Source organism: Actinia tenebrosa, unplaced genomic scaffold (genome assembly GCF_029948245.1).
Source record: "Actinia tenebrosa isolate PJP-AT-01 unplaced genomic scaffold, QUT_ActTen_1.0 PGA_scaffold0__85_contigs__length_37466705, whole genome shotgun sequence".
Classification (NCBI taxonomy): Eukaryota; Metazoa; Cnidaria; class Anthozoa; order Actiniaria; family Actiniidae; genus Actinia; species Actinia tenebrosa.
In genome coordinates, this window is record NW_028292569.1 from 21,296,135 (window position 1) to 21,308,922 (window position 12,788).

The window sequence follows — 12,788 nt, forward strand, 5'->3', positions numbered from 1 at the left end:
GAGAGAGAGAAAGGAGAGTATGGGGGAGAGAAAGAGAGATGAGAGAAAGAGAGGAAGAGTAGAAAGAGATAGAGAGCGAAAGAAGAAGAGAGAAAGCGTAGGAAGAGAGAGAGAGAAGAGGAGGAGAGAAAGAGAGAGAGAGAAAGTAGCGAGAGAGAAAGGAGAGAGAGAAAAGAGAGAGAGGAAAGAGAGGAGTAGAGAACGAGATAGCGAGTTAAAGAGAAGAGAGAGGAAAGGGAGAGAGAGAAAGAGAAGAGAGAAAAAGGAGAGAGAGAAAGAGAGAGAGAGAAAGAGAGAGAGAGAATAGAGAGAGAGGAGAAAGAAGAGAGAGAAGAAAGAGAGAGAGAGAAAGAGATGAGGAGAAAAGGAGAGAGAGAGAAAGAGAGAGAGAGATATATGAGAGAGAGAGAAAGAGGGAGAGAGAAAGAGAGAGAGAGAAAGCAGAGACGAAGAAAGAGAGAGAGAGAAAGAGAAGAGAGAAAGAGAGAGAGAGAAAGAGAGAGAGCGAAAAGAGGAGAGAGAGAAAGAGAGAAGAGGAAAGAGAGAGAGAGAGAGTGAGAAATGAGAGAGATGAGAAAGAGAGAGAGAAGAAGAAAGAGCGAGAGAGAGACAAGAGAGAGATGAGAGAAGAAGAGAGAGAAATAGAGGAGAGAGAGAGAAGATATTATATCATAAAGGTAGATATATATATAAATATAATATATATAAATAGATATATAGATAAATATTATATATATAGAATAATATATATATAAATATATAGAGAGATATTATATATATATATATATATATATAGAATAGATATATATATATATATATATATATATATATCCTACCATACAGCCCTTTGCAAAAAATTATGGCCGCTTCCAATGTATATACAAGTATATCAAAGCATATCAAAAATTATGGGATATCATCCCTGATATTTTTTTTCAAGTTGTCTATCACTTGGGCTTTCCGAAAAAAATAATCAAGAAAGATATCCAACGTGTCTGATATACTTTGGTATATTTCTATATTTGAAACAGTCATATTTTTGGCAAATGGTTTATTTTTAAAAATTTATTCATTTATATATATATATATATATTCATTTTGTGATAGAAAACCATATATATATATTGATCGACCAGAGAGTTAAGAAATCTAGTTTATTATAAGCAGAAAAAAACCAAAGCTATGCTTTTATTTTATTCTTTTTTCTTCTTCTTTGACTACTATGCGGAATATTACCTGTTTCTAAACATAGAACATTAACTAAGATGCATAGCATTAATCTACCTTCCACACCCAGAAACACATCATTAATGACGTCGATCGTTTCGAAGTTAATGACATATGTCTAAAATTTTCGGAAGACAATCGGGGGTCGTGCTTAATATTCTTTTTTTTAAATGACAGCAACCAAGGGATTTAGTAAAAGATAGTAAAGTTAATAAAAAATAAAGCTTCGCAATCAGACTAAATATAGTAACAGTGATGTGGTCCATACCTTTCACGAGACTGTACCGTTCTATTAATCTGATTTTAAGGTATTCTCAGGAATATTATATTGGGAATGAATTACACGAGCACTGACCACTAGAACTTTCCTTAATGTTGCCTTTATCTTATCTTATCTTATCTAAGTAATAGATCGTGCGTTCGGTGTGTATATAATGAAGTAGAGAGAATAAGAGAAAAATATCAAATGCCTTTGGCAGGATTCGAACCCACGTCTTCGGTATTCTAGTCCGATGTGTTAACCACTACACTACAAAGGACCAACCACGCTGGTAAGGCAGCCAGAATATGAAATGTAGGGTATTCGGTGAGATCCCAGAGCGAGTATTTTTCTCTATAGATAAGTTGAACACCGTATTCTTCTCTTCTCTTCTCTTCTCTTCTCTCTTCTCTTCTCTTCTCTTCTCTCTTCTCTTCTCTTCTCTTCTCTTCTCTTCTCTTCTCTTATCAATTTTCTGTTCGTTTCATTAACATTTTAGAAATTTACGAACCCTTTCCTTAGTCTCCTAATTCCTAATATTGAGCTTCCAATATAAGGGTCATTTATGTATCTACAGACCAATATATTTTGAAGCTATTGTCTTGTACTTGTCCTTTTTTTCTATGCAGTAAATTGCAGTTGCATAATTGGACCTAGAAATGTAGAACTTAGTGAAGGAGACAGTGCTGAATTCATGTGGAACAATACCTGTGGAAAGATGATAATCTCAGCAACGTTTGGTATTCTCAAAGGAAACATAGCTGACCCACAACTAATAAATGTGGATATCATCAATCGGAAGATATATTTTAATAATGAAATGGGACCAAAATACAAAGGAAGAGTTAATTTTACTGGTAATTTAGCATTTGGACATGCTTGGTTCAAACTCAAAAACTTGACAATGGATGACTGCAATTGGTACATCGCAAGTATCAGTGATAAGGTCACCAGAATTCTACCATATTCTGTACGTTTAAAAATAAAACAAAGAAGTAAGTATAATGATTATGTTATACATTGGTTTTGTCCTGTAATACCTAAAAAAGGCATGGATTGGATTATCCAGTTACTAATTCCTTAATTTATAATGCCATTCCCTTTTGGTCCCCCTTTCCTTCCCTTTCTCCTTTCTACCCGTACTCACTCCTTGCCTTACCCTACCTTTCTATCTTGCCCTCTCTCCCCTTTCCTGCTCCACAATCCATGCCTCTTTCCTTCCCTCCATAGTCTTTGCACTGATTCCTTCCTACCTCTTTTAAATTCCCCATCCTTCCTTACCTCCCTTCTCGTCTTTGGGGCTTTATCTCTTTTTACCTCTCTTCTCCGTCAATTCCTCGCCATCCACACACACTCCACTTCCAGCCTTCTTCCTTATTTCATCCCTTTTTACCTCCCAAACGTACCCATCTCCCACTCTCTACTCTCTCTCTCCCTCTCTTAAATTAACTGATTTTGAATTTAAACAAATATTGTATGGCTTACTATTAATATACGTAATATGATTTTTCGTTAGTTTCTTGATTGAAAACTTAATTGCCAATCAGAAAACTAATAATCCAGCCGAATAATGGAACAAAACATAATGTTAGAATAGCTAGATTATATTAAATTAACAATACCAATGTTTTTGTTGCTAGGCTGCATGGTTGGCCTTAGTTTTGTTGCCTGATTGACTAATCTTTGGGATGATTGGTTAATTTAATTTGATTAATAGATAGGACATTGCATGCTTAATTTACAATTTATGAGATCAGAAATTTCCTGGTTAGTTAATTAATTAGTTATTATATGTAAACGGCGGGCATTCCTTCTAGTTGCTTTAGTTGTCTCTGATTTGTACCTACCTGCTTTATTCAGATAGCAAAAAAGCTACAGCTCCGACGACTACGTCGAACGCAAGTAGTTCCACAAGCAACAAGAATGCTAGTTATGCCGCTTCTTCAACACCTTCAATCTACACAGGTTAGCATGCATTATTCATATTCAACGTAAAGTATATTTAACGTGAAATGCAATCTTGCAACGCTTTTTTATATATTTCTAGGTACAAAAAAGTCAAGGTCCACAAAAAACAAGATATCCATTGTTCTCCTTATTTTGATAATCACGTTAATATGAATTTATTATTGTGCAAGTTTAGAGTGTCTTAAGAAAAAAAAACTTAGAACATTTTTATAGAGAAGCACATTACTAGTTTTACAATGTTTTTATATAATTTTTAAATTTCGTTTTCGCTCATTATCATTTTTACTTCTAATATTATTAGTAGCTTGTATGTTTTTATTAACATATCAACTTATTTAAATAAATATAGAGAGAGAATAAGAGAAAAATATCCCTTGACGGGAATCGAACTATTCTAGTCCGATGTGTTAACCACTACACTACAAGGACCAACCACGCTGGTAACGCAGCCGGAATATGAAGTATAGGGTATTCGTGAGGATTCCAGAGCGATATTTTTTCTCTACAGGTAAGTTGAACACCGTAAATATGTACGCAGAGAATAGACATAGTATATTAGTAATAAATTATGCGTTATACACACCGAACGCAAAATTTATTACTACTATACTATTAATGAATATATAGTTAATAGTTTTACTTATAGATATTCTTATTGTATTTAGCTCTTTTTATATTTAATTTCTCATTATCAATTAGTAACCAGTCGAGGTGATTATCGAGGAATAATTTCCTAGCCGCGAAAATTAGTAAAATCCCTTGCTAGCAAATCCTATTTTCCTTTTGTTTTGGTGGAGTGAGAAAAATAGACTCTGCCGATGTAGGACGTTATGTTTGTCGGCCTGCGTGGCGTAACTTAGCAACGCTGTCATGATTTTCACAGCCGCTCTCGTCAAACAACGTTTGGCGTTACGGTGTGTTACATTTGCTCATGCGCACTTTATGTACCCAGTTAAAAACCCGTTTTAAAGCTGGTTTTGTTCGTCCACGATAGTGAACAGCGGTGTATCAAAAGGAAACGCTCTACATCTGCAGAGCCTCCCTCCTTCTCGCCTGAAAGAAGGGAGAGAAAGAGGAGAGACTTTGCTTCTAAGGAATAGTAAAATAACACAGTTGATTATTCGGAAGAAAAAAATGGAAATCAATTCATATATTTTATCTCCCTTTACGTAACGTCGACAAACCGGCTAGCAGCCATTTTGCCTAAATGCTATAACCACCTGTAAGTGATTATAGAGAAATAATGGGAAGTTATTTACCAATCAGTGCGCCGGATTCTTATCATAACCTCTGTGTTTTTTTTACCAATAGATATTGTTGTTGTAAAGCGCTTTGTGCATTGGATGCTTTTACAAAAAGCGCTATAGAGATGCATACATTATAATTATTATTATGATTCAAAGCAAAGAAAATGAATACATAAATGAACGAACGAACGAACCATTAGTTGCAAATCTCGACGATTTGCCGTAAAATCGCCATTGTAAAATCGACATCGAAATTACGGACTAAGTTTTTCAACAAAATTGCGATTGTATACAGGGCTTTTTGAAACAAACCACATTTAGGCCTAGGGGTAGTGTAATATTTCATTTTCCAAAATTATTTTTATCTTCATAAAAATTTTCGTTTCATAATAGATAATATACATCAATAAAGTACTCTTTGATATTTACGAAATCCTTAGCTGATGATGAATATGGTTTTCTTCATCAAAATACTGATCTTTGCGCTACTAATGACCGTCGTCCCAGTTGTGCATATCGCAAAAGGTAACCAATGCATTATGTATTTACGAATTACACTTATGAACACCAAAAACGCCGTTTATCTACTGTAATTTATATAACCACAGGGCAGGCTCGTTTTACTAGGGTACCGCCAAGTGTGTCGTACGTATCTGTTGGAAAAACTGCACGTTTTGTCTGGGACTACACAGTAGATAACAGAAAAAATGACTTTCAAGAATTCTCACCAATATGGTCATTTTATTGGCCAAATAATTCGGAATCGATAATTGGCTATGAACTCTGTTTTCTTCAAAGACAGTTGACTATCAACAGCAAAACTTGTCCAAAACGATTCCTTAGTCCTACTCGTGTCAGCTTAGAGTCCAATGCTACCCTTGTCATACAGAATGTCACGGTAGGTGATAGCGGTACCTATGGATGTAGCCTGGTGTTAACAAAAACGGACCCGATCAGAAGTAAAGTAAAGCTTGTTGTCACAAGTAAGTTGCTAACCACTTTATAAAGAAAAGCCTCAGTAGCTCGAATTTAAAGATAGATATTTGGAAAGGGGTAAGGAAGGACGGGACGAGATAGAAAACCCAATAGCATATATAATCGAATATATACAGCGAAAAAGAAAATAAAGAGGAAAAAAGAGAAACCCCGAAGGATATGAAAACTCATGTGCATAATATTGTAATGAAAACGCCATCTCTGAGTTTTCCACTACGCTTTCAGTTTCAAAATTACCAAAAAAAAAAAAAAAAAAAAAGCAAAAACAAAAAAAAAAAAAAAACAAAAAACAAAAAAAAAAAAAAAAAAAAAAAAAAAAAAAAAAAAAAAAAAAAAAAAAAAAAAAAAAAAAAAAAAAAAAAAAAAAAAAAAAAAAAAAAAAAAAAAAAAAAACAACAACAACAAAAAAACAAAAAAGAAAAAAAGAAAAAAGAATTTAAATTTTAGATTTATTTTCATCGTTTAGCGAAACCTAACATAACGATAGCAGCAACAAATACATCAAAAATAAAACTGAACGAGAGAGATACCCTGGAAATAAACTGTTCTGCTACTGGGAATCCAACGCCCAATGTCACGTGGATAAGAATGCCTCTAGGCATTATCATGAGTGAAGGAGAAGGAAAAGCTATTATCATATGACCCGTACGGCCCTGCTCGCGCGCTCTAATAAAACCATCGTAAAAAGTCACGTGATGGGGGCCGGACGGGTTGACGTAAGCGGGCCGGAAAAACCCGTCCGGCCCTGCTCGAATCCGCGCGCTTTCTTTTTCTTAATTATTTTTATTTTCGTGAGGCTCATATGATAAAATGCTTATTGACTGAGTTAGGTCGGGCCGTACGGGAAAATATTTGGCTCTCGGTCATTTGTACGGACCTCGCTGCGCTCGGTCCGTACGACATGACCTCGAGCCAAATATTTTCCCTTCCGGCCCTCCCACTCAGTCAATAAGTACATACACTTAGGATAAACAATATCACAGCACATCAAAGTGGAGGATATATATGCCGCGCTAGCAACAACCCAAACGAGAAACTTGTGACTATGGAAGCTGAAATAGTTGTGTTGTGTAAGTTATATTGAAATAATGCTTATAAACGTGGTTCTAGATATAGCAGATTTCAAGAGGCCATACGACAGGGCATGAATATTACAACGACTTTGAAATGAAAAGGGATTATATTTTGCATATAAAAAGTATATATTATTTTGCACCACATCATGTATAACTATAATCAACGGAATGCCCATTTTATTTATTTAGGTTTATATAATTTATCTAAATTATATGCTAACCCAATCAACTATAACGCCATCAGCTTTGATCTTTTTCTTACAGTCAAGCCACAGATTGACATTGATAATTCCACTAGGACAGCTGCGTCTTTCATAGGAGAGGAAATAAGTCTACACTGTGTAGCAACAGGACAACCTCTTCCTCGAATCACATGGTATGGTCCACGTGGAGGCCAGATTGTTTCAGGAATAGATTACAAAACAGAAAAAAGCGTGTTGACTTTCGAAACCAAAGATAGCAGTGATTATGGACAATACAGATGTCAAGCAGAAAATGAAGTTGGGGAGGATGAACATTTTATTAACGTCACGCAACTGAGTAAGAGAGTATTTATCTATAAATATTTATTAATAATGGTTTAATATACATTCAAATAATAATAAACAATAATAATAATAATAGTAATAATAATAATAATAATAATAATAAATTCTTATATAGCGCACTAAACTGACGTCTCAGTGCGCTGGGTGACACACACACACACAAAAAAAATATATATATAATATATTTTGATCATGGCAATAAATTTTGTAGAAGTTTTATCAGTTTTTGGGTGAATGAATGGGAGGTAGGATGCATGGCGCAAAGGATCACAATGAATTAAGCCTTTGGTACATTTCAACAGTGTCCCCAAGTGTCAACAGGGAAAATGGAAACAAACCAACCACGTACCCAGGAACCGCAAAAGTCACTAAACAGGGTATACTAGATGATTTTGTAACACTTTCTTTGAATGGCATAGGAATGGCATCATTGTAAGGAGAGAGAAATGATAAAAGAGAAAGGAAGAGGGAAAGAACAAGAAAGAGAGAGAGAGATGGAGGGATGGAGGGATGTCTGTTTTAAAGGGGCACTTGAATGAAAATGGATAAAATAGGAAATGACTTTAAACTTAATTAAATATATCTATATGGCCCCAATCGTAGCCAAGCAACATGTTTTCTTCACAGTAAAATTTGTCAGATAAAAATTATAGATTTTATTTAGCATATAAATTGTGAGTAAATGACGTCATTTATTCAACCCTATTGTTCTTTTCTCTTTTAACCCAAAATTTCTTAACTGCAAGTGGCTCCCAGGCGAAAATTTTCACTAATCTGGTTCATATAATCATAATTGACTCAAATTATCCTCAAATACTTCAATTATTCGGACTCTGAAAAATTAGGGCGTTTTCATTCGAGTGCCCCTTTAAAAAATGGATGGATAAATAGATAGTTTCTAAAGATTGATAGATGAATAGTGCTAATACTCATACAATTCCCTTTGTTATTGGGACCGTCCAAATACAACAACAGCAACACTGTTCATTTTTTTCTTTACTTTTAGTTGCTTCAACCATTGCATCATTTCAAACAGCAAGTGAGCTGTAATCACGCATTGTCATCATCGCACGCTTTTTTCCAAGGTAAGCTTAGCTAGTCAGAACCCTCAGATCACTTTACTGCATGCTTCTTATGATTATCAATGTAGTACTACGTTTTGTTTTACAATGACAAGGAAAGTAACAATGGTATCCAAAGAATCAAATCGAGGTTGTGAGCAAACGGATAAACAAAACAGCAGCAAGCAAAATAAAAGCAACCAAAAAAAAGTTTTTTTTCCATTAATGATGTGCAAATGCCATTAACATGAACTCGCCAAGAAGTCGCAGAAAAGTTGAAACCATTTTCTTGAAGAAAGGCTGTTGTACAAGGCTGAAATCTTGTTATTCAGAAGGTTTAACTTAATTGGAACTGGAGATGACCGATGAAAATCGAATCAAAGTGTTAACCCAAAGCAAAAATTTGAATCGAAAATGAGGTTTAGGCCTTCATATGCTTATTTCCCATACATTTTCTAATTCCCATACATTTTCTATAAAAAAGCCTGACAAAGCTACTATGCATTCTAACACAAATGCAACAAAACATCTTTGTACAATTGAAAATACCGCTTCAAACAAGCATTTTATCATAGTACATCTGTTTCTAACTTTTTAAAGACAGCAAATTGAGATCAAAACTCGTACACAGGTCTAGATTTTGTCACTTTTTTTTGCCATTATTGCACGTTATTAAAAAAAATTCCTCTTAAGGCATAAAAGTGATTTGCTGTGGCAAAACTATCCTGATATCAATAACAACAAAAGAACAATGTCACAAAATAACTTAAAAATGACATTAACCTGTTTCTTTTTATGTTATTCTTCTATAAGGGTGTTGACGGAATAGGATGATTTTTTTAAATGTTGGAAACATAGCTGCAGTTTTGTTTTTTTGTGTGTTTTTGTTTTTTGTTTTGTTTTGTTTGTTTGTTTTTTGTGAGGGGGGGGGGGGGGGGGGGGGGGGATTGAAAATGAATAACTATTGCTACTTTAGCAAGAAAACAATCGCTTCATTCTCGTCAACATTTCTAATTTTTTTTCTTGTCTGTATTCAACAGGAAAAACATTTGCAGTAATCCACCTGTTGATAACGTGCACTTTATTCATAATCATTGCTGCCCTCATGACATATATTCATTATATCAAATATAGAATAAGATATTTTAAGGATAAGTATGCATACGTTTCTTTTATGTGTACCTGTTTTCTTTTATTTATCTTTTTCCTTCTTTGCTTGTTGATTAATGACCTACAGTACGTAATCATACAATTACATTTATTGATAACGTCTCTATATGTTTTTATATTTTCAGATAACAGAGAAAAAAATAGTAGGTGACGTAACTATACTAGGAATAAATACAAAAGCTTTGGACTGTTTGGAATTAATCAAATATTTAAGAATATGCCATCTAAAAAAGGCAATGCCTAAACAATAATTTTCTTCTGGAAAAATTAGAAGAAATATCAAGACCAGTTTTCCATTCAAATCGAACAAATTACAATATTTTAAATTTCCCCCAACAGATTACCCCGTCCAGATGTTGCTGGAACAGAAAACGAGGTATGTTCCTGATAATGTATATCGATGTATGTACTTTTAAATCGGAGAGTTAAATTTTTTTACCGTTTACTTCTTTCCTTTTTTGTCCTTTAGTTATCGTTTCCGTATTTCTTTCCTTCCTTCCTCCCGTTTTTATTTACTCCTTGATTTCCTCATTTCATTCCGCATTTTCTTTTTTCGCCCCTTACCTGTTTCTCTGTAACTCCCTCCTTTCCTTCCTTTCTTCCTCCCTTTTTTTTTTTTTTTTTTTTTTTTGGTTCCTTTTTGTCCTTTCGTTCTTGTTTCCTTGTTTTCCCCGTCCCTTCGTCCATCAGTCGTCCCTACACTTGCAACACTGTTGTGTTTTTCAAGTTATGTCTTATATTCATGTCAGGACGCAAGCGTGGTTGCTGTAACAGCAATGGATTATCCTGCTACAAGCGAATTTTTAGCCGCAAATGCATCAGGTACATCGCCAAATGAAGACTACGAAAGAATATCAGAAAAATCTCAGGCATCCTTGGACAATGCAGGGAATTCAGAACAAGAAACAGGAAACGACGACGTTCACGGGTCGCAAATCCACCATGATTATCAAGAGCTTAATATTGATTCAATATTGTCGAACGTGCAAGGCTACCAGGCTTTAACTAGGACTTTGGGGGACGATGTTAGACAAGTAGAACTTCCCCTACTTCTCCGCAAATACGAATCATTACACTTTGTGCATAACCCACAAAGTTCAGAATATCAGAAACTACATATGTATGCAAATATCGAGGATAAAAAGTAAGATCAGGGATACAATGTCCGAGTTTTGTGATGTTTGTCGTTCAGCCTCATTAGCAATCAGAAATATCGGAAGAATGAGGAAATATCTTGACAGCTCCTCCGCTGAGCGTTTAGTACATGCTTTTATTCCATCGAAGTTAGATTATTGTAATAGCGTTCTATACGGCTTACCTGCCAAACATTTAAGTGAGTTGCAGCGCATCCAAAATTCACAAGCCAGGTTGGTGACCAGGAGCAAAAAGAAGGAACATATATCTCCAATACTTTTATAACTTACATTGGTTACCAGTACATTTTCGTATCACGTTTAATGTATCATTACTTACTTATAAGATCGTTAATTATAGTGCACCATCTTATCTTATTAGCTTATTAGAGAAGCTAAAGCTTTTACATTCGCTGTTCCTAAACTGTGGAACAAACTTTCTAAGCACATTAAAAATGCAGAATCTGTTAATATGTTTAAATCTCTACTTTAAACACACTTGTTCATAGAAGCATTTAATTGCTGATCAATATATTTTATCGCTTTAGTCATCATTAGTTTTATATTATATTATATATATATATATATATATATCTTGTAGTTTTGTATAATTGTAAATAGGCACATACTATATGCATCAATTTTCCCATTGTATTCTATTTATATATATTTTTGTTTTGTAGATATTTTTCTTTTATCTTGTAAGCACATTGAGGCTTGCGAAATGCGCAAGAACTGTTAATTCATTGTCATTCATCATCGGCTGCGCCTCGTGAATCCATACTACTTTGACAATGTGATGACACAATTTATCGTCAATAAGAGGACAGACACATTAAAAACTGATGTCTATTTGTTAAAAGTCCCATCCTCAGTTGACGACTAAAGAAGGCTTCTGGAATAGTTTAATTGATCGCTAAAATAAATAAGTTTTTTGCTGGATGTAAATCAGATTTTGAAAATTAAAATTAAAATTAAAAAAAAAAAAACAAAGAAAAAAAAGAAACGAGGAAGAAAAATAGAGAGGTGATGAATTTTCGAAGCAACATTTTAGTACGCTAAACACTCGTGTCGCGACGCGGAAAACACGTCATGTTGCAGGGTTTTGATTTGATTTTTTTAAATTTACTATTTTTTATACTAGAAATCTTAGCCAAATATTTGTGTGTGTTTTATTCATCTATATGTTAGAGCACTTTTCGCACTTTCCGCACTTTCCGCACTTTCCGCACTTTCCGCACTTTGCGCTTTCTGCGTTTTACCGCGACCCGAAGCAGGGTCACCCGAACCACAGCAGGCCGAACAATTTTTATGTCGATGCCAATTTTTGTCATGAATCAAAATAACTTGGACAATTTTTGTCCGTCTAGTGGGAAGGACCAGATCTCACTGGGCTAAATTTATGTGTGCTTTGCAAAACATATATGTTAACATCAGCCATTTCCTAGTGCGAACGTAACTTCTTCATCTTATCAAAATTTGTCTCGGTTTACCAAACTTCAAAGACGTCATCGGCCTGCTTCGAAGGAGAAAATATTTTTTTTCAAACGTCATAAATGTCGATCAGATATCTTGATGCTTAACACAATCAAGATACTAAAAGGGATAATGTAACTTTTTTCAAAGAATATGTAGAAGAATATGTAGAAAATATTCGGTTAAAAAATATGTTTATTCACATTGCGCTTAGTTCTTGGAATCATGCCATGATTTCAATTATTAAAATGTGTTCGAGAATTGGCAGATGTAAAGAACATTATTCAAGATTATTCATATTTTGACGTTGCCAGAGTGATATTGTTATTGAAACTTTTTTTAGACATTAAAAAAAATTTCCAAGAAATCCAACAATTTTTAAGCGTGATGGCTAGAGAAGTTAGTAGATTGTGGATTTTTATGGTATTTCTTTGGAGAACAGGTAATATGCCAACATTCGGTCCATTCGCCTGAATGCGAATACATCTTCGAATTATACCTTCGAAGAGATACTTATCCGAGATATGGCAAAATACTCTTTGTGACAAAAAAAAATCTTGTTAATCATATCGTCATAAAATTTACAAGGATACAATTGACGAACATTTATTTCTATCACAAAGTACC

The 12,788-nt window shown here is 34.4% G+C and overlaps 3 protein-coding genes across 6 annotated transcripts in view; all 3 read left to right on the forward strand.

Moving 5' to 3' along the window:
- The first annotated feature begins 1,951 nt into the window (after positions 1-1,951).
- LOC148913769 (uncharacterized) lies at positions 1,952-6,440 on the forward strand. Of its 3 annotated transcripts, XM_089035928.1 has the most exons (4): positions 1,978-2,481; positions 3,347-3,451; positions 3,804-3,962; positions 5,310-6,440. In XM_089035928.1, exons 3-4 carry the CDS (start codon positions 3,911-3,913, stop codon positions 5,705-5,707), a joined length of 450 nt encoding a protein of 149 aa, XP_088892054.1. In that variant the 5' UTR covers positions 1,978-2,481; positions 3,347-3,451; positions 3,804-3,910; the 3' UTR covers positions 5,708-6,440. The 3 variants fall into 3 exon arrangements, with proteins under 3 accessions (XP_088892060.1, XP_088892050.1, XP_088892054.1); XM_089035934.1 differs by lacking the exon at positions 5,310-6,440 and having other exon boundaries at positions 1,952-2,481; positions 3,804-4,224; XM_089035924.1 differs by lacking the exons at positions 3,804-3,962; positions 5,310-6,440 and adding an exon at positions 3,534-3,794 and having other exon boundaries at positions 1,952-2,481.
- A 479-nt stretch (positions 6,441-6,919) lies between these two features.
- On the forward strand, positions 6,920-11,843 carry LOC148913770 (uncharacterized). 2 transcript variants are annotated; one of them, XM_089035909.1, is made up of 6 exons: positions 7,172-7,313; positions 7,624-7,698; positions 8,328-8,406; positions 9,678-9,699; positions 9,892-9,928; positions 10,302-11,843. In XM_089035909.1, the coding sequence occupies exons 2-6, from the start codon at positions 7,648-7,650 to the stop codon at positions 10,698-10,700; spliced, it is 588 nt and encodes a 195-aa protein (XP_088892035.1). In that variant the 5' UTR covers positions 7,172-7,313; positions 7,624-7,647; the 3' UTR covers positions 10,701-11,843. The 2 variants fall into 2 exon arrangements, 1 of the variants encoding a protein (XP_088892035.1); XR_016120833.1 differs by lacking the exons at positions 9,892-9,928; positions 10,302-11,843 and adding an exon at positions 9,423-9,537 and having other exon boundaries at positions 6,920-7,313; positions 9,678-9,698.
- Positions 11,844-12,508: 665 nt separating this feature from the next.
- LOC116292542 (uncharacterized) overlaps positions 12,509-12,788 on the forward strand; it is a 30,336-nt gene continuing 30,056 nt past the window's right edge. The window contains exon 1 of the mRNA XM_089035879.1: positions 12,509-12,603. Within this exon, the coding sequence (XP_088892005.1) occupies positions 12,549-12,603 (55 nt within the window). The 5' untranslated portion in view covers positions 12,509-12,548. The remainder of the gene's footprint in view (positions 12,604-12,788) is intronic.